At 46.5% G+C, this 21,111-nt stretch overlaps 1 protein-coding gene across 7 annotated transcripts in view; it reads left to right on the forward strand.

The window, feature by feature from the left end:
- The window catches only part of RALGAPA2 (Ral GTPase activating protein catalytic subunit alpha 2), a 327,065-nt gene that overhangs the window by 301,863 nt on the left and 4,091 nt on the right, over positions 1-21,111 (forward strand). For 5 of the 7 annotated variants that reach the window (XR_005377488.1, XR_005377487.1, XR_005377490.1 and 2 more), the window contains 3 exons: positions 2,906-3,027; positions 6,674-6,797; positions 18,751-18,790. Coding sequence is in view for 1 of the 7 variants with exons in the window: in XM_038571432.1 (XP_038427360.1) it covers positions 2,906-3,027; positions 18,751-18,755 (127 nt within the window). In the remaining 6 variants the exon portion in view is untranslated. The remainder of the gene's footprint in view (positions 1-2,905; positions 3,028-6,673; positions 6,798-18,750; positions 18,791-21,111) is intronic. The other 2 variants (XM_038571432.1, XR_005377489.1) reach the window with 2 other exon arrangements.

Below are 21,111 nucleotides of genomic sequence, written 5' to 3' on the forward strand. Positions count from 1 at the left end.
GAGCTCCTTGGCTGTTCTCAACGCTGCCAGGATTGGGGTGGTGTTTGTTTTCTTTATGTCATGGTGTTTACATGCCCTGGCGTGGGCCTCTAGTGAAAATGCTTTGGTGATCTCCTGGTCTCCCCACAGTCCCTAATGGATGTTTGTCTAAATGACAACACCCAGTTTAGCGCTGTTAACGCTCCGGTGACAGTATAGGACCAGTCTGGGGGTTGGGGAATATGTGCCACGTGTGATAGTGGGGAGGGGGGGGACGTGAATGTGAAATTGGGCATCTTCCATGAGGTAAACACTTTCTCCTCTAATATCCAGTTCTGGAAGCATCTTTTTGTGCTGTCTCCCATAGTGGCTTCTTTTAGGAGCCAGACCATAAATATTCATTGAGCCAGAGAATCTCAAAACTTGATTATCACTACCCTGTAACTCTAGGGCTGGACTTGCTCTTAGGAGCCCAGATTTCTTGAACTTGACAAGGACAAGCTTACGAATTGGCTATCTGGGATGAGGATGACAGGCTGCTGTCTGAGGTCAACTTACGTGCTATTATGCATAGCATCTCTTTGTAGGGCTGCCTGTGAGCTTGATTAACATAGCAGCCACTCTTCCAGATATGTGGCTTCCAGAGCATATTTAGCAAAATGCATCCGCACTTCTATTTTGTTCACCATTGTCCCAAGCACTGTATGTGGATGTGTTGGACGCAGTGGGGCCTTTCAGGAAACAGCAGGACCATTCTAGACAGAGCATGACAGGTCTTTAGAGGGCTGCGCCTGCTCTAACCCAGGCCCTCAAGCAGACTGCGGTCTGAAAGGGGTAGCCATGAATTGTGCGTTGACAGCGGGCCACGGCTGTCCTAAGGCTCAGGTGGTTGTCAGCCATAAGTTTAGCTCAGCTCTTTGAGTAATTTGTCACGCCTCGCTCGGCCCCTGCTGGGCCAGCACGTGCCAGCTTAGTGTCAGAGTGCCTGTTCGCCAGACGGCCACTCAGGCCTAACGTCCTGCTGTTCCCTGGACCCGTGGTTTGCTGGGGCCGCGCATGGAAGGCCGAGCCGCGCGACAGCCAAGTGCTGTGCAGAATAAGCGTGTTCATAATGAGACGTGAATGGCATTAGTGGATCCCTCTAGAATTGGGCCAGAGAGGACGCCTCTCACTGTGGAAGTTTGGCAGCCTGTTCCTTCATCAGGGTGAGTCACTGGGAGTTCAGCCTGCACTCGAGAAGCTGGTTCAAGCTCCCACTGCCCAGGCCTTAGGCTGTGGTGACCATCTATACAACACATTATGAATCCATCAGAGGGCCACTTTTGACATCTTCAAACTCATTTTGTTTTTTTTTTAAATTGCAGAGAGCAAGCCTAAAGAGAAATTCTGGAATAGAGCTGCCCAGTATCCCTTTCCAAGACAAAGGGCATGTTCTACATCCGTGCAATCCAGCACAGTAACCCCAGCCTCATGTGGCTGCTGGGTGCTTGAAATAAGCTAGTGGGACAGAGGAATGAAATTTCTGTTTTTTCATTGTAATTAATTTAAATTTAAATTTAGATAGCCACATGCGGCTCATGGCTGCTGCATTGGACAGCACAGCCTCAGGATGCCTCTGGTCTCGTGGTATAAAAAATCTGAGTATAATGAAAGGAGGAGGAAGAGGAAGGACCTTCCCTGGGAAATTCATGCATACTTTGATAAAGGAAAATAGAAAAATATTTCGATCACATGCATACTCCTGAAAGCTAATTAGAAAAGCATCATTTTCACCAACTTTTATTTATGAGGTTGGCCATTTTGGAAAGATAGTTTTAAAATATAGTGAGAAATGCTCAAATTACTTTTGCTCTTCCAGAGCAGCAAATAATGAACTGATTGATGATGATCCACGTTCCCTGTGTTCCTGGGGAATTAGCATGATTTTCAAAATGACTAAAACACGTCTTTTAACTTTTGCATTGATAACTAGGAAGGGGAAAATGAGACATCATGCAGACTTCCCCAAGTGTTAATTCATAAAGTCATACATGCAGTGCTTCCATCCGCTGTCGAATTGTTCTGACGTTATCCTGTTATTGGAAGTGCATGATTCACCTTCTGAGGAAACAGAAGCCATACACAAAAGGGGAAGATTTGCTTTCTGCCCTGTGAAAGGCTGCCACACACAGGGGTCCTATTAAGACAGCTGGAAAGTTGCTTCAGCGTGTTACGCTTGTAAGTTTTATTGGTGACTGGTTTTTGATTACACATTTGAATGCGTGTGTTCCAGACTGCAGTTTTAATTAAAAGGCAATAGTCTTTTCTTTTTTAAATTGCACTGTGCACTCTCCGCTAGAGTCTCTCACTTATTAGCTCCTGTTTTCTCATGCTCTAGCCTATCCTGGCTTGAGACTCTAGTACCCCTTCACAGCATACCTTTCTGCCTTCCCTCTTCCCAGGGACATGCGTCTTTTTTTTTTTTTTTTTTTTTTAAGTGTACCAGCAATTCTTGCTTCAAGTGTCAGTTAATTCTATAGGAGAGAGAAAAGAACATTCTATCCACTAACCTGGGAAGGGAAGATCCAGCACTGTCCCACAGCTGTCAGTGGAAAGAGATGTGTCCACAGTCATTGCCTCTGTTTTTGTTTGGATCAACCTTAACAATCTTTTGCTGGGACTCTGTAACTATTGATGTACATAATCTTTCAGGAATACTGGTGTTGGATGTAACTGAAGTCTAAGAGAATCTTAGGTCTCAATATCAGAATCTTCCTGTTAATTATGATTCATATTTAATTTCCTGGCAGGATGTTAACAGACTTTGTAGGGTACTTTTCTCCCCACTCATAAAAGTTATAGAAGTGTATTCAAACCAAAGTGAACTGTGTCATTGTTATGCATGTCATTCCACATGTGCACTTGCTTCCTTGACTGGTGACCGCAGCTATGAAGAGCGGGCTCTGTACCTTGAAGCAATAATTCAGAACCACCGAGAAATCATGACGTTTGAGGATTTCGCCGCCCAAGTCTTTTCTCCCTCGCCCAGCCCCTCCCTCAGCGGAATGGGTGAGTGTCTGCATTAGTCTGCCCTCCCGCGCTTAGGACGCACTCGAGCAGCAGATGTACACCTGTTTTTCACAGATAAATGCTTGCAAATTTAAGAAGAGCATTCTCCCTCTGAATCAACTAATGAATATCAAAAGAAATGATGACATTCATTTTAATTTGTTTTGTATCCGAGCTGTTCACTCAGTGCTTTTCTTCAGCTATCCTGTTAACCCCCGAATCTAGCAAGGTTAATGAACTTTTTCTCAGTAATGTGCTCTGGTTCATTCAGGAGTGTGGGTTTCTTGCTGAGCTGGGAATATGTTGTTTAAAAGCGATGCCCGAATCAGTGCTTACTTATCAAAAAAGTGTTCCTCACAGTCGAAGCCGTTGCTACTAATGCTAAATGGGGATTATGCTGCCGAGATACTCGGGTCAGGGATTAATGCAGGAGAAATGGAAGGACAGTGTCCCCTGGTCCGTCATTACAGCAGAATGGCATGCACGCTTTCTCTCTGGAGTGGTCTGTGTCACACGCACAAGCTGCCGACCAGAGCAGCACCTGGCATGGAACCTGTTTAGCAACTGGCTTTCAGTCATTTTCATTTATTACGCCAATGGAAAATTTCAAAAATTTCCATGAATGTCCCTGTTTTTTGGTTTTAGTCTTTTTATATTTCTGATTTTTTTAAAAAAATGGTTACTACCACTTAAACTGATTATATGATTACTGTGGGGTTTTTTTCCCCAAAGAATAGAATTACTTGTGAATTTCTTCATGTAATTACAGATTAATTGCCTTTCAGAAAGTAAATGGGATATTTAGTCAATGCATGTTGAAATTCTCAATGAGGGGCTTCCTTCTTCTTCCACCAGTGTAGACACAACTGTTAGCTTGCTTAATAGATTTCTAACCTGTGTCAGTTGTCTCTGAACACCGCCTTACTTCTCCAATTCTGACTGGTTAACAAATATCTTACACCCAAAGTAAAAAAAATTAAATTCAGTGAAATAAATCACTTACAAATAAAATCAACCATGCATCATTGTTTAACACCACTGGCTTCAATCCTTGCCTCTCCGAGCTTTGTTGGGAGATAAGAGAGAGAGGCTCGCACTTGCACAGGGAGCCAGGAGCAGCAGGCAGAAGGCCTGAGAGATAAGCGAGCTGGCTGAGGTGCCGGGAGCCCATGTGATTTACATAATCACGCCTCTGCTTCCTGGTGAGGCGTCAAGAAACACAGGGATGGCCTCTATTGATCTTTGTTGAACTGGAATACTAAACAACATGAGAAAGCTTATAACTTAAAGCTTTGATTAATGTTTCTTACATTAAAAAAAAGAACAGCTGTGAATTGAATTCTTTTATACACTCTGCCAACATTCTATCTAAAACCAAAAAAAAAAAAAAAAAATCGGTTGCAAGGGAAATGAAGATTTCACACCACTCTGGCTAGAGGTTTAAAATCATTTCTAGTGTGTAGGTGAAAGAATATGAAGGATCTGTAGCAAAGCTAATTTTTTAAAGATCTCATTCAGTTCTTTCTCATCTTCATGAGGTACTGGGACTTAATTTTTCTATGCAGGGTTTTGTGGGGTTTTCTTTAACTCTTGAGAAAGCTTTCGATTTCTTAAAATTAGAAGAAACTAATAACTAGATATTGACATTCCTTAGCTGTTATGCTCCTAAGGCTCCAGATTAAGATGTTCCTGAAACAAATATTGATGAACTTTGTTTTCTATGCATACTTTAGCATCTATATAAATTAATTTGATCTTTTCCAAAGATTTACTTAAATCAATTCAAATGAGGTAGTGTGTAGGTAACTTCTTAAGGGAGTCTCCAGAAGTGATTACGGTTTTCCAGGACCTGCTATTTGGAGGCAGTTGCTAACAGGCTTCTGTAAGAGCACCACATTTGCCAAAGTAACTTAGCAGTCACTGACAGCTCATGAGTGGGCGCTGGAACCCATACAAAGGGAACGTGAAACCAAAGATGAGCTATCAAGACAAATGCTGGTTCTTCCTCGTTATTAGCATCCGTATGACATTTCATAATGTTCAGGGCTTAGGACATTTGGTGTTGAGTGATAAAATTTTTGGTACACATATCACGCCAATCCATGAGTGTGATTTTAAGTCTGGGCACCATGTTCTCTATCACCACTTTGCCTGTATGCCCACAACTGAGATTAGGAAGGAACTAGATGTGACCTGAAATTTGGGGGCAGTGCAGTGGGGGCGGGGCATCTCCAGACCATACATAGACACGTTTCAGAAGCACATCTCCCCTCCTTCGCAGGCCAGTTTTGCTTGTGAGGAATCTCTGTCCCAGCTTGTCACCACATTTACAGATGAAAACAGTTTTCATTTATTCAGTGTTTTCAATTTTCTTGGGACAAGGACAGTCAGACCCAGATGAGCCAGCATACTGAAACTAAGAAACAGAGGTGGACTCTGCTCTTCCGAGCAGCAAGCCAACTGGAAAAATTGACCCTGAGCAGCTTAAGCCCCCACAGTGCACTCAGGACCCAATCAGACCCTCTCTGCCAGCAGTGCCATCAAAGCGGGTCCTTGGGCTCCTGCTCCCATGCATATGCACAATCTGAGGAATTAGGGGCTCCCCAGTTTTCTTTGTATCCTCTCTGCAAGGGGCTTTGTCGTTAATGCAGAGGGAGAATAACCTGAACCCTGTATTCCTTGCACACTGTATTTGTAGCTGCAAGCCACCCTCATTGCTAGAGGGAAGGCCTATAATATAAGCCTTGGAATCCTACACGTAAAAAAGAAATTTGTTCAGTGAGAGGGGCTTATGCCCAAAGATGCTTCTCCTCAGACTCCCCCTGTCCCAGTGCTGTTGATGTCACCCAAGGAATCCATAGAGGGGCACATTGGCCAAGTACATGTGTTTCTCTTCATGTTTCACTGTCAGCCACTGATGCAGATGGAGCATCTGCAGTGCGTAGGCTCATAGATGGGTACTCAGCTTTTTAAAAGAGATTTAAATATATATCTCTATATATTTTCCCAATCAGAAAATGTTATTTTAAAATGCCACCTACCTCATACCTATTCTATCCACTGCTTGTATTAGTAATACCCAGTGTATAATAGCTGTTTGAACTGCCTGCCTCTTTCTTAGCACTGTAATTGGTGTTCCTTTTCATCCCTTCCCTTTTGGCCAGCAACTTCTGAAAGGTAGCCAGTGTGAAAGTATTAGCTGTAGTTACACACACACGTGTGTGTAACATATGTGTGTTAACATATATATACACATATATACATATATATGTTTATGCATGTATATAAATGCATTTAACACACACATACACGTACACATGTTGGGGTGAGGGACTCAGTTTGCGTTTTCCTGCATGTTTCCAAGGAAGGGAGGCCAGCAGAGAGGACTTCAAAGGGTTAACTAGAGTGGGCACCCTCGACTGCTGGGCGGGACTGATGTAATCGCTGCAGCTCACAGCCAAGTGCATCTGTTCACCATGAGGTCATTCTTCTGCATGCTAATGATTTGGAAAATCAAGTCTAATCTTTGACATTATCAGAAAGGATATAAATAGTATAAATCTTTATTTTTGGGAAGCTGATCTTATAAACAAGAGGAGAAAAAGAGAAACTTTAGCTTGGACCTGAGATTTTTTTTTATCCCCAGAACTGCTTTAAAGGTTGTGTCTGGACCCTAAAACCTTGGAGGAATCCACTTGTGTCTGCTGATAAATGAATCCCCAAATCACTATTACAGTCACAGCTAGCAATTTGGTAGTAGAGGACTACAGGTATGTCCAATTTAATATCTAATTTAAAGAATTTCCAAGTGCCTTAGTCAGGACCTCATAAAGATTGATTTTTTTCAAAGAATATCCCAAATCAAATTAAATGAGTTATCAGTATATGCAAATCAACTGTGTTTGCTGAACATGCCAACACTCTTTTGGGTTCCTTTCTACTTTAATATTGCTGTAGGGAGCCAGCAGAGGGAGCACAAATCTTTATTTGTGAGTCCTATACAAACATTTGATTTCTCCAAGATATGGTCAGAAATACTTCCTCTTTCATAATAGGCTAGATTGTAAAGTTCAGGATTTTTAAAAAGTGGGAGGAAATTCCTCACTAGGCTCCACCAGATTCTGCCACTTTTAATGTAGGTCATATTTGGAGCTTAACCCATATTAGTCTGAGTTGGTCTGAGGTTGCTGCTGCCACCACGACTCTTGCACAAAACTGTAAGCTTTCATCAGTCACGTGCACAATGTGCACGGGTGTCCTCTTGGAAAGGATTATTATGCTCACCTACCCGATAGTAAAAGACTTTTGTTATTTTCTCCTACAACAAAATCGAATTAAGTTCATAGAAACTATCAGAAGACTTGCCTGGTGTCACTGGGTCATTCTTGTGACCCTCTTAGACTGTAGGTGTATTGATCCCAAAGTGAATCTGGCAAGTAGATGCCACACAGACTGCTTGTGTAACTCAGCAACCTTTGGCTAGAGGAGTAAAGCTACACCCAACTTCCACTTGCCGGACCCCAAACCACGCACACTGCTTACATGTGCCGGGATGTGGTAGGCTTGCCCTTCTGCACGCAGATCCCAGGGTGGCCAGTTTGCTGGTGGTCGGCAATCAGGTAATCCCTAGAAACTGCACCAGACAGACAGACTACGGTCCCCCAAAAGATGACATATTTTCCCCATTCACTGAGAGTGGTCATGTTACAGATTCATTTAGTCTCTTTCTTTGTCTCTCTCAGTCCCTCCATTCCTTCCTCCTTCCCTTCCTCCCTCCACATTAAAGTGCTCTTCATAAGGTTTTGATTGATAGCCCTTCTTATATATTCACCGTCCCCATAAATTTGCTGAAACCAGCAAAGAACATTGTAAGATGTTAGAGGAAACTTCAGGAGATATCAAGCTGATCCCTTTCACATTCATTTTGAGTTGGCTGAAGAGCCATAAAGGGACAACCAAAGGCCATGGGCAAGTTGGCAGTGGGGCCTTCACCCCTTGTTCCACGTTCTCTTTTCTTCCCAAAGTGGAGTCAGGTGGTAGTGACATCATCTAAGACTCAGATAATTACCACCATCCCCTACTTGGTAAGCTGTCACCAAAATTGGTGGTTAGTTACACTGGTCACAGAGTTCCTAACCAGCCACTTATAAGAGTTTTTCAATGTACAACACCCAATGTCACCTCTTTGAGAGGAGAGAAGCAATACTATATCAGTGTTTTTCAAACAAGGTAGAGACACAGCCAGAGGGAGAAGCAGGCTCCATGCAGGGAGCCCGACGTGGGACTCGATCCCGGGTGTCCAGGATCACACCCTGGGCTGAAGGTGGCGTTAAACCACTGAGCCACCCGGGCTGCCCCAAAAAGTCTTCTTAAGAGAAGAATGAAGTTTGGGAAAGTGATAGTGCTGAAAATATAAATCGCAGAAACTCAGATTACTGAACTATTAGTATATGATGCTGTGGTTATTGGTTAGTCAAGTGACCATTTATACCAGCACACTCGTGTCACTGTGCCAGTCTCTGGGGCAGCCTCATAGTTGTGGCTACAAAACCCTTCCAGGAGTTCTCTCATTCCCCCTTCTAACCAACCAAATGGAACAGATGAGGGAACTAAAGCCCAGAATTACTCTGATTTCATGTAATGAACAAACGTGCATCAGAGGCTTCCACGTACCCTGGCTAGGTCAGTCCCCAAGGGTTCAGGCAAGCCACCCCAAGACCTAGAGGAGCTTCTGATATTCTGGGGGTGCTAGGAACACAGCCAGGACCCAAGCCCAGAGTCCATGCACCCACACACTACTGCCAAACCCTGGAATAAAGGCAGATGGCAGGAGCCATAGCGAACTTTTGACCCTTCATACACCATTGCCAGCATTTGCAAATCTTCCTCCCTCAGTATTTAATATAGACCAGGCTTGCCTTCTTTTGCTCTTCTTCCTCACATATCTCAAATCCCACTGTCTTCCTATCCTTTTTGCTCAATGCTGGCCAGAACCTTCCACCTGGCACTAGCCTCCCCAGCTGCTTTGGGGGCTCCTTGCAGGGAGGATGGGTTCCCCTGAGAAGGTTGGGTTCTGCAGCCAGATAGCCAGTGTCTTCTGTGTTCCAGCATGTGGCCTCAGCCAAGTTACCTTTCACTCTGTGGCTCAGCCTGATTCTGTAAAATAGGTCTTATAAGAACTTTCCTTAAAAGATATTTGTAAGGATTTGGCAAGTTAGTATGTGTAAAGAGATGAGCACAGTGCCTGGCACATAGGGACCCCTCAGCCAGTGTTTGCTGGGCTGTCACACTCACTCACTGTGTCTGCCCATATTTTTCTACACTCCGTCCTCTGTAACCCTCTACCTCTTCCAGCCTGTCTTCGTCTTAGAACGTGTACCTGCCTATTCTTCCTTTCTTGTCCTGGAATATACCACTTGCCTGCCAATTGGCCTGTCTCCTAGAAGGGGATCATGGCTACTACTGAGCCACCCAGGTGCCCTGGTATTGTGGGTTTTATTTTATTTTATTTTATTTTTTTAAAGATTTTGTTTATTTATTCATGATAGACACAGAGACAGAAGCAGGCTCCATGCAGGGAGCCCGATGTGGGACTCGATCCCGGGACTCCAGGATCATGCCTGGACTGAAGGCAGGCGCGAAACCGCTGAGCCACCCAGGGATTCCCGTATTGTGGGTTTTAAAGAGAATTCTTCATTGCCCTGTTTAGTACCAGATTTTTCTTCACACTTATTCATCTCTTTTTTCCTCTTAAAATTCTTTTATTCTCTGTGTCCACTCTGGGAGGAGGAAGAAATATGAGACAGCATTTGTTCCAATAGGAAATGATGGTACTACCTGTCCCACATTGCCATCTCTGAATTGGCCCCACCTTCCCTCACCCCTAAGACTGTGCTAATAAGCACCTTAAGGCAACACAAAGGCTCTGGAAGCTTCATTTTCAATATCTCCCCCTGCCCTTCTGGAGCTTGCAGTCTTGTTGGGGAAGAGCAGGTATTCATGAACCACTAAAACATGGCTACTTATTTGTAAGCCCACATTAGTTATCTCCAAACCATTACCCTATATTAAAAAGACACAGTTCAAAGGAAGAAAGAAAGATGCAGTGAGCCAATGGTTTGGGTCAGTTGGATTGAGATTTCCCTGAGCTGTGCTATCCACCTTGTGAGCCTGGAAGAGAACGGAAACTTACCTAATATGTATTAGATACACTCTAAGTCTCCTGCCAGTCAGTTTTTAACTTTGCCACATTGGCTAAGAATTAAGATGTCTGAGAACTGGAAGGCCATGGACAAGAAGCATGAAATGAGGGACAGTCCACGTAGGAAGAGCACAGAGGAAGAAATGACTCCTTTCGGAGCCTGTGTGGGGACCCTCCTGCTCCTGGAGCTGGTGCACAGGTTAGGGGCGCTCACAGATTCCCAGAAAAAGAAGGGACCCAAGATTGTTCCTCCTAAAGTATTGACATCACATTTAAATTGTTCCTTTGGAAGAACTTGAAGATGCTGCCTTTTCTGTGAAATGCCACCTTCAGTTTACTTCTGATTTCTCAGTCCTGACAGGGTTTTAAATGCAAGTGGCATCTTCCTCCATGCCTAACTGCTAATTACAGTTCCCATGACACTTTTACAGTTGCCAAGAGATAGCCGGCAGGTACCAAGAATTTTTCTGAAACAATTTTTGGAAATGATTCTTAATTAAAGCTTATTTCAAATAACCTTGAGGATTTTTTTTTTTCAGAAGAACCCGGAACTTCCAGAGCTTCCGACCCCCTATGTTATGTTTCTTGTGAACCATAGCTATGACCCTCATGTTCTCCTGATTCTAGCAGGTAGAACAGGTGCAAACCACAGCCAGGAGTGTGGGTTCCTGGAAAACTCCATGGTTTTGCTTGAATTTCTAATTAGCAACAACCAAACCAAAGCACAGGCCAAATGGAAGCTCTCTTATTAGCATTTAAGTCTGCTGGTGGAAAAAAGACAGAATATTTTATACTGTCCTTTTCCAGAAGGATGTATGATGGTAACCAGGAAGTAAACCTCTACATAGCATAATAAACAGAAAAGCGGGTTGCTTTTCTTCAATTAACCTTCAAAGGCCTTCAAAAGGCCAGTGTGGGGAAAAAAAATCCCTAAAACATGGGAAACATGCCAGGCAACATTGGTAAAATAAAATAAAATAAAATAAAATAAATAAAATGAAATGAAATGAAATATAAAATAAAATAAAATTTTAAAATAAAAAAATAAAATAAAATAATAAAATATAAAATAAAATAAAATATATTTACAGCATTGATGTGGCCAAAATTAATTTCTCAGCACTTAAGAAACCTCACAGCATCTCTGTAAAGAGTGCAAAGAGAGAAAGAAAAGGCAAAACTATTATTTGACCACTTCAGGAACACAAGACAATAAAATCTCAGATGCAAAGAGGACACATACACCTGCCTGTGTCCCCACGTCAGGCCCCCCAGCCTCTCCCCTCTCCCCTCCCCCCCACTCCAGTGCTCAGCCGTTACCTGTGGCAGGGTCCCTCGGCCTACACAGTCACCCAGCCTGTCTCTTCTCTCAAGCAGGGTCATCCAGTCTTGAGATTTCCGCTGCTGGTCTTCCAGGACTCACATGGCAGGGTCCTGTTCCCCTACCCTGATATCATGCAAAACCACAGAGTGCAGTTTCTCTTGCCGTTACTGCCGAGATATGTCCGGGCAGACCCTGCAGCTGGTTCGCGTCCCAGAGTCCATGTGTGGTAGTTAGGGAAACCCTGCGCTCTAGCTCTGTCCCCAGGGATCCAAGAAGCAGCTAGAGAAACAGCCTGACTCCAGTTAACAGCAGAGCCCTGTGTAATATCTGGGCATGCAGCTTTCTGAGTCCAGGCTCTTCTGACCAGGGATGTTGGCCAGCCCAGCAACGTGAGGGCAAGAGCCCCAGAGGAAATGGATAACCACAGAGAAGAAAGGAAAAAGCCATAAAGGGAACTCTGTAGGCCACTAGGCTGACTCTGCTCTTTACTGCAATTACCCAAAGCTGGTGACTTGCTAGAATCCATATTTAGATATTAAAACTCAGTCCATCTCAAGTCCTGCAAGGATACACACACCTTTGGTACAGCCGAAGAAGATGGAAACTGTGGCTTCTGTCCTTGGATCATCACATGAGCCCCACAAGGGTTGGGCTTTCATTTCATAAACATTTACTGTGCACTAATAGGGAAGGTGCAGAAATGGGCAAAACAGCAGCCCTACCCTCCTTGAGACTTATCTTTGAGATGGATGAGAAAGATGCTGGACTCCTGTCAGGAGCTGGGGGATGCCAAAAAGAAAAAGACGCAGGGAAGGAGGACCAGGAGTGTTACTGAGAAGCAACACTATAGTGAGGTGCCCTTTAAAATGGGTGTTGGGGGGATGCCTGGGTGGCTCAGCAGTTTAGCGCCTGCCTTCAGCTCAGGGTGTGATTCTGGAGTCCCAGGATTGAGTCCCACATCGGGCTCCCTGCATGGAGCCTGCTTCTCCCTCTGCCTGTGTCTCTGCCTCTCTCTGTGTCTCTCATGAATAAATAAATAAAATCTTAAAAAATAAAATAAAATGGGTGTTGGGGGAGCACCTGAGTGGCTCAGTCAATTAAGCATCTGCCTTCAGCTCAGGCCATGATCCCAGGGTCCTGGATGGAGCCCTGCATCAGGCTCCCAACTCAGCGGGGAGTCTGCTTCTCCCTCTGCCTCTGCCTCTGCCCCTCCCTGCACTCAGGCACATGCGTGCTTGTGCTCACTCTCAAATAAGTAAAATCTTTGAAAATTAAAATGGGGGATGAGGAAGGCCTCACTGAGAAGGTGACATTTGAAGAGAGGCTTGAAGGAGGTTAAAGGAGTGAGCTATTTAGAATCTGGGGGGAAAGCACTTCAGGCAGAGGGAACAACCGGTGCAAAAGCCCTGAGGCTGGTGCTTTTCTGGCACATTTGAGGAACAGTGGGAGGCACAGCATGGTTAAGGTAGAGGGAGTGAGGAGGACGAGGGAAATCAGAACAGCCTCACAGGCCTGGGGAAAGACCGTGGCTGTTCCTCTAGCGAGCTGGGCAGCTCCTGGAGGGTGTTCGTCAGTGGGGTCACATGATGAGACTCTTAGTTAAAAAGATCACTGTGTCTCGTGGGGAGGATATTCTAGGGGAAAGGCAGGAGAGAGACTAGATAATATTTTGTTCTCCATCTCTTCCCATCCCCTGCTACACAGCAGGCAGGGAATACATGTTGACTAATGAATGAGCGTTGTGATGACCCAAGAGAAGTTCCACCTGAACGTTCCCCATGTCCAGGGACTAGAGGGGCCTCCAGTGCCACAGAATGCAGCCCCTAATTGGGACTGTACCAGTTAGGCGAGCGTGGGGACACCCCGTCCTTGTAAGGGAAGGTTTGCATGGTGGGAGAAAGGAAGTGAAAGCAGGTGGGGCAGAAATCTGACCTGCAGCCACATGTCCTCCCCACCCCCCAGACTCCCCCCGCCAGACTCCCACCAGGGTCGCACAGGCAGGCACCCGTGGGCTAGCATGAAGAATCATGGTAGATGACCATCCCTAGTACACAGAACACTGTTTGAAGAGGCATGAAAGGACTCATGATCACAAGAGCTAGGATACAAGAGTAAGGTTCCTTGGCATTGTTTTGCCCGGAGGAAAAGTCTCTAGAGCAATCCATGAGTAGTAAAGCTTTTACCTATGTGTAGAAATCATGTTCCTGCACCCTCCCCACAGCCAGCCTTCCACAAAGCAAGATTCATCTCTTTGGCAGTTTGGGAACTGAGGAGGGTTGGTTTTCTCATTATCAGTTGAGACCAGGGCTCAGGTGCTTAGCCAGATGAGACTCACTGCCCATCCGGAGAGGCCCCCTGGTTCTCGGTGCCTGCTTGTGGCAGGGGGAGCCCTTCTTTTGTGGCAAAGGCAAAATGCTCCTCCCCAAAGGTGGAAAGGACTACTCTATGGGACTTATGACCTCTATAGTTTGTACAGTAGCAAATGCGCATCCACTTAGACACAGATCACCGAGAAATGTAACTGAAAGTTAACCAAAGTGTTGCCTACCTTGGAAGGCAAGTGAAGCACCACAGAAAGAATTCACTCATAGAAAACATCTTAATTATGGAATAAAACTGCTTCCTTCATGTCTTCAGACAACAGGACAGTGAAACAACCAGACAGTTCTATTGCTTCTCTGATGCTTCCTCAGACATATATCTTGAGCTCACTGTCTCCTCACAAGCCACCACAGACATAACTGCCACCTTTTCTTGAGCAGTTGATTAGAGAATGTAGTCCTGAGTGGCACACAAAATCCTAGTGTGTCCTGTGGAGAAGTACACTGTAATCTCACCTGGCCACCCAAAGCCACTCCTGGGTGCTTATAGGACAAATGAACTCGAGTTAGGTTAAACCCAAGAGAACCTCAAAGGAAAGAGTAGTGTGTGGCCCAAAAGGCAGCCCCATTTTCTTCACTCTGAGGATGGCTGGAAGTTTGTGGTGTGACATGGGGAGAGTTGCTGCTGGCATCTGCTAACTTCCTAAGTGCCCCTGTCCCTCTGCTCCCTGGGTGCCCACAGGGGATTTGATTTTCCCCAGAACTTGTAGCCACTTCTGTCATGTCCCTTTTGGAAAGGAAGTAACAGCAGTGCTGCCCAGTCCACCTTCTATCCTTTTTTGCCATTTTTTCCAAACAGCATTAATGAGATATAATTCTCATATCATATAGTTCATCCATTTAAGGTATATAATTTGACGTTTTTCATATTCACAGGCATTTGCTAGGCAGATGTACAACCATCATCAGTCTCATTTGAGAACTTTTTAATTCATCCTAAAACAAAGAAACAAAAACAAACCCATAAACACACAAGCAGTCAATTCCCACTCCCCACTCCCCACTCCCCCCACTTCCAGCCCCTGGCAACCATTAGTCTACTCTCCATCTATGTGGATCTACCTATTCTGGACATTTCATATAAGTGAGATCACACAGTATGTGGTCTTTGGTGACTGGCTTCTTTTGCTCTGCATGTCCTCAGGTTCATCCATGTCGTAGCTGATATCTCCAGATCTTCCAGTGTAAGGGGAGACACAACCGTATTCTGGTTGTCTGTTCATCAGTTGATGAACATTCAGGCTATTCTTACTCTTGGCTATTAGAAATATTGCTGCTATAAACATGTCTGTACTGTTTTTGCTGTTTTTTGAGATGTGAATTCAGTCCAGTACCACGAACAGCCCTGTCATGGCTAAGGGGTAACTGAGATCCTAGTGTTTGAGTTCTGTGAGTGAGATAGAAGGATGGTCTACAGACCTCTGTCTCCATGAGGGCCTGACCAGAAAAATTGAAACCAAGATATTAATCTTAAATGTATAACTTGATTCAGTTTCACCATAGAGCCATATAAATACATTATAGTTGCGGAAGGGAAAGAGAAGAATGCCAGAAAACTTCATGAGCCTTCCACCTGCTTGCTTAGCCCCCCACACAGGTGCATATGCACGTGCAGGCCCACAGTACATGCACTCTCTCTGCCTGACTGCCTTTCGGTCCAGCTGTCCCAGCTTTCTGATTCAGAACCAAAGCTGATGGGCAAACCAACGACCAGAAAGAGGAAGCCCAGAGCCAGGGCCAGGGCCAGGACACAGCCACTGCTGCTGAGTTGGAAATACTGGAAGCCATCCTTGGGCCATTTGGAAATGTTAATTAAGCTGGCTAATTCCCACTGGTCTTGAGTTGCCAGTGTTGAGTTGAGCATGTAGGCTTACCCCATCCCCGGCTGCACCTGTTCCCTTCCTCAGAGTCATTCCAAGGGGGCTGAATAGCTCAGACAGCGTTCTGATCTCCCGCTCTGTCCGCCTTCCTGCTGGGAGGATACTTAGTGCTCGCCTAAAGCTGGAACTGCAGTCCACTGTTTCTCTCTCTCAGCCATGCCAGCTCTCAAAATCATTCCCTTCCCTAATTATCTTGGACCAGTTAATCATTTTCCACACTGACTGTTCAGTAACAAGGACCCAGGGAGAAGCAGCCACTTTTCCTGTCTGACCCTGCCCAGTGTTATCCCAGGTGGCAGCCTTTCCTCAGAGATAAGAAGCTCCATTCAAACCCTTGCTCTTCTGCTCTCCCAGTGAGTCCTGCCAGAGCACACATGCCACAAAAAGACCTACTAGTTCTTGAACAGCCTCCACTAGGCAGACCTGTGTGGAACACAGTAGATATCCCATCAAGACTGTTGTTTCCAGGGTTTTGGTAAATTCTTGCTGACATCCGGAGCATTCAAGAAGCTGCACGAGACCCAAGAAGTAGGATGTCGTTTTCTAAACATGACTTCTGGATCCTCCGGGCTTCGGCTCTGTGTCTGAGCCACTGAGTGGCTGTGGCTCGGCCCCTTGGTGTCGGCCTGATACTGGAGGATTCTCACCAGAGGGGTCCCACTCTGCTGCTCTTAGACGTGAGCGGGGCTTATTCCCGCGTCCCAGCACCACTAACATGGAAGAAAAACTTTGAGTTTAATGGAAAGAAAGAAAAATTTTGAATTTAATGCACACATTAAACCCTACAACCCAATGTGGCTTGACCTCTTTTTCACTATCACCCACCCTGGAAGTCCCTAAGACATTTCACTTTCCTAATTTGTCATCTCCCGAAACACTCCAGAAATACTGTGTATCTGTTTATTTACCATACCTATATCTGGGCTTTCTATGTATAAAAAATATTTTTGTCTCCCAAGGGGTGATATCACTCTGATATCAGAATGCATGTTGTAACTCCTCTACCAAAGCGCCCCACAGGCAGGCGCTTCATCTGCTTTATTCACATCTGTAACCAAGAGCCTGGAACAGAACCTGGCACATCTCAGGTGCCCAGTTGATGAAAAGATGAAATAATTATGCTGTGTCTCTCCCCCACACCACTAAGCATCATGTGCCTCCTGTTCTCTCCCCCTGCCCCCATCTCCAAGCACCATGGTGCCTTCCAGCACTGCCCAGGCTAGTTGGTACCTCACCCCCAGGGATGTATCAGGAAGCTGACAGCCTACTCCTCTGTTCCAAGTGTGGGCCCCCACCCTTTGGTAGCACTGCCTGTGTGTCAAGGGCAAGTGACATTTGTGCCCCACGGAATAATTAAGGAAGCCCCCAACTGTCTCTGTCTTTGCATCTCCTTAACTCACCCATGGACTGGCAGTTACTGAGACGTTCTATTTGGTCCACCACACCACACCAGGCTGCATCTGGGGATGCACTAGGGAGAAGAGCAAACCAGTCCTCATCAGCAATTACAAACAAGTCCTCCATTGTTAGCTGCGCCATCTGCTTTCTTGGTACGTCCAGCATAACCAGGGCTGAAGGGGCTGCAGGGAGGAGGCCAAGGAGCCCCTTCATGAAGAGGCCCTTTGCTCACACTGGAGAGGGTAGGTAGTATGGTGCCCTGAAAATCCAGGCCTCCCCAACTCAAGGAAGACAGACCCCCAGAGAGACGTTGTACGTCTGCCATCTTCTATAAGAGGAAATGGGACGCCACAGCCCAGGGCATTGGGAGAAAACAAGAAATCTAGACCATCGTATTATCCGGGATCCATGAAAAACATTCTAGTCTGTTACCAACAGTCAACACAGTCACAAGCACTTCCTGTGGTGTAGAGCAGTATTGACGTACGGACATGGAGCAGGTAACAGTGGTTGAAAATCAAGGAAGACTGATTATCCGCAGTTACTTATCCTGAATTCCTAATACCAAATAATTCTGCAGAGGGGTGAATTTTCAGTAGATTGTAGAAGTGCACATTTCTTCCGAAGAGCCCAACTAAAGAACATGTCAGAGGGTCAGCAGACAGTCCAGGCTGACAACTGTGGCCGTGCAGACAACGGTCCGTGTCATTGATGAATGTCCTTTGTCCGGATGTGATGGTCTAGTGACACTGAGTCCAGGAGTGCGGCAGGGGTTGGCATGAGGAGCTACGCCTAATGCAGAATGAGGCTGGGAATTTGCCAAGGGGAACCCACCTAGGAGATAGGCTGTCCCTGGAGGGGCGAGGGGTCGAGAAAACCTGTCACAAAGTACGGACAACTCAGAGCCTCTCCCGAGGTCAGCATGACTGCTGAGGTCCTTCTGCTCTGTGAGCGAGGGTGAGCCTGCAGTCCGATTTCACCACGACAGGGTTTGCTTCTGGGCCGCCGTCTACACAGCGTGCTACGTGCTCCTTCCCTGGGGACTGTCACATCACAGGTGACACTAGTACTGAATTAACATGCTGTGTACAACTCAGAAATCTACAAAACGAAGAGGCACATAAACTTGCACGCTTAGAGCCTGTCCAGTATTTTTTTCAGGTCATCCATTGAATTCCAAATAGACCAAATCAGCAAATATGGGAGAACAGGAAGAGGGTGTGGTAGTCAGAGCCGCCCGTGCCTATAGAGCTCCCAACAGCATCTGCACAGCACATCCTAGGAACGCTGCCGTCCCTCTCATTTCACGTGTATAAATGTGATGGCGGCTAGAATTCTCTCCTGCCAAGTAGAATTTTATTAGTATTTTTTTTCCAAGTAGAATTTTAAGTGAATTTTCGGTTCGTAGTGATCTGCAAAGCCCTGACAACACCCAGGCAGCCCAGGGATAAATGTATTGTTAGCACTGTGTTCATTATCAGGTTCAGCTGTGGGTGTGCTGGGCTTGTAGTCATTTGATTTTATGCTCTTTCCTTTCAGATTAAAATATGAGAAGTCCTCATTGCAATGTTGGAGCAAGGTAAGACTGATGTTTTGGATTTGCCCAGCCACCCTGCTCTTGGGGAGCTGGATGTAAATTCCCTAACCAGCCTCCATCCATGGTTAACGCCGTGCTGCAGTGTCCCCTCGAGTTCCTGCTGCCTCCCACCTTCTCTCCCGAGGGACCCTGCCCACACTCCTGCCCCTGCATGTCTGTGCTGCCCGGGGAAACCCAGCATCGCCTTTCTTCTGCCCGTGCACTCCGGGTGGAATCTGACACCAACACCTGCCATCCCGGAAAATGTCTTTGTCGCCCGCCCTTTTGTGTGCAGGGCCATGGGGCGCCAGTGGACCCAGGGCCGCCCCCTTTTTTGTTGCCCAAGCCAGGAGGAGCAGGATCTTGAGATGGGCCGATAAGATGTGGCACGTGCTGGGCCGGCCTTTGACCGCTCGCCTTAATGGGGGCCTCCAAGGCCTCAGTTCAGGGAGGGCAGGTTTTCTGGGGGGCCGCTGAATGGAACAGCTGGGGTAGGAAGAGCAGACAAAAGCTGGGGGAGTGCAGAGGGTAAAGAACCCAGGGATGGGCTACAGTTTAGGACTCAGAGGGCAGGTGTGACCTCCGTGGGCCTCTCCTTTCTGCCCTGGCTCTGGGGTCCAGGCCTGTCCCTATGCCACCTTGTGGCCCAGTGTGGCCCAGGCCGCACTGACCCGTGGGCTCACAGGTGGAAGGGAGACCAGATGGCGATGATGTTAACAATAATAATACTGCAGGACACTAGTAAGCTGTCATTTATTAAGCATGTCACCAAGAGGAACATGTGGTGCAGAGCCAGTCAGTTTCCAGTCTCAGGAAACATGCAGGTGGAATGGTAGTATATAGACTTTTGGGTTCATCCCAAACATCACCCTCCTCCACCTGAAGGGCAGACGAGCAGCCACTGCCACAGCAAGCCGCCCCTCCAGCCCAGCTGCCCTTTCTTCTCCCTTGGCCACAGCTTTGGCCCCGTCCCAGAATGGTTCCAAACCGGTTCCACTTGCCAGGGTCCCCCAGAGGTACCATGCCCCATCAGCCCGGGTGCTCATGTTGGGGGAAGTAGGGCGAGGCTGTACAGTCCTCTCCAGAGCAGGGGGCCTCCTGTAGGAGTCTTGGTCTGTGGGGACCCCGTATCCATGTGTCCCCTCCTGCTACAGAGTGGGAAGTGGGGCTTGAAGTGGGAAGACCGGCTTCCAGCAGGAGGAAAAGGCTGAATGAGTGGAGTGACTGCCGACAGCTTGCCAGTGGAATGATCTTCGTGGCCCGCCGGTCCATGCCCCAGCTGCCACCTCCCCATCCATCACAGTGCAGCGGGCACAGCAGGAGCCATCCCAGGCTGGGGATGTGCCGCAGGAAGTGGGGGACTGGAGGAACACAGAGGATGCTGCTGTGCAGGCTCCAGCCAAGGGGGGGGCCTTCCCTGTGCCCCCAGCAGTTGAGGTGGCTGCTTCGAGGTGCATGGGGCCACTTGGCTGCAGAGTTTTGTGCAGCTCCCCAGAGTCCACCACCTGCCTGCCTTCCCACTGTCCTCCCTCCAGCTGCCTGCCATCCTGCCCTGCTGCTGGAATGCAGTGTGCACCCCTCCTCTCCCTCCTTGCCTTCCCTGGCTGGGGGGGTTCAGTGTTTCCTTTCTAATCTAGAATTACTCTTTCACTTATGTTCTGTCTTTGAACATCATTTTATCTCTTTCATTTGCCTGCTTTTTATTTTTTTCCTTCCTCTCTCCCAATCGATCTGATCACAATACTGAGTGGAGTGGTTCCTAGTGAGTAATGTGAAGTCTTAGACAATTTGAAGTGTAGGTATTTCAAAACAGAGTATTATCCAGGATTGAATTAGGCTTGTTCACCCCCACATCCAGCTCTGAGGGGGCAGAGGGTGGGTGACCTTTTGCCAATGCCGTCTCTGCCATGGAGAATGGTCTAGCTGTGCTGCCTTCGTCAAAAGCAGCCAGTTTTTAAAGATAAGACTAGCAGGAGAGAGCCTGGGACATTTCCTGTCTGGCCAGCCTATGGGGACCAGCAGGGCAAAGACGGTAGGGCTCCAGCAGCAGGTACCTGAGGGTGCTGAGACTGGGGACACGCTGGGGCAGGCTGTCTTCTCAGGTCCAAGCATGTTTGTGAGTATTGATTTCAGAGGTTCTTCCTAGAAACAATAAGGTAAGGTCAGAAAATGAGAAAAGATGTTGTCTGTGAGTAAGATGACTTACATAAATTAATTTCAAATGCCAATAATAATAAAAATGTCAAAAGCCTTGGAAGTGAAGTATGCTGGAAGGAAGATAGAAACCCTGTTTCTGAGGTTTGTTCAGAACCTGGAAGCTTGGG

The sequence above is a fragment of the Canis lupus genome, chromosome 24 (assembly GCF_011100685.1).
Source record: "Canis lupus familiaris isolate Mischka breed German Shepherd chromosome 24, alternate assembly UU_Cfam_GSD_1.0, whole genome shotgun sequence".
In the NCBI taxonomy this organism is placed as follows: domain Eukaryota; kingdom Metazoa; phylum Chordata; class Mammalia; order Carnivora; family Canidae; genus Canis; species Canis lupus.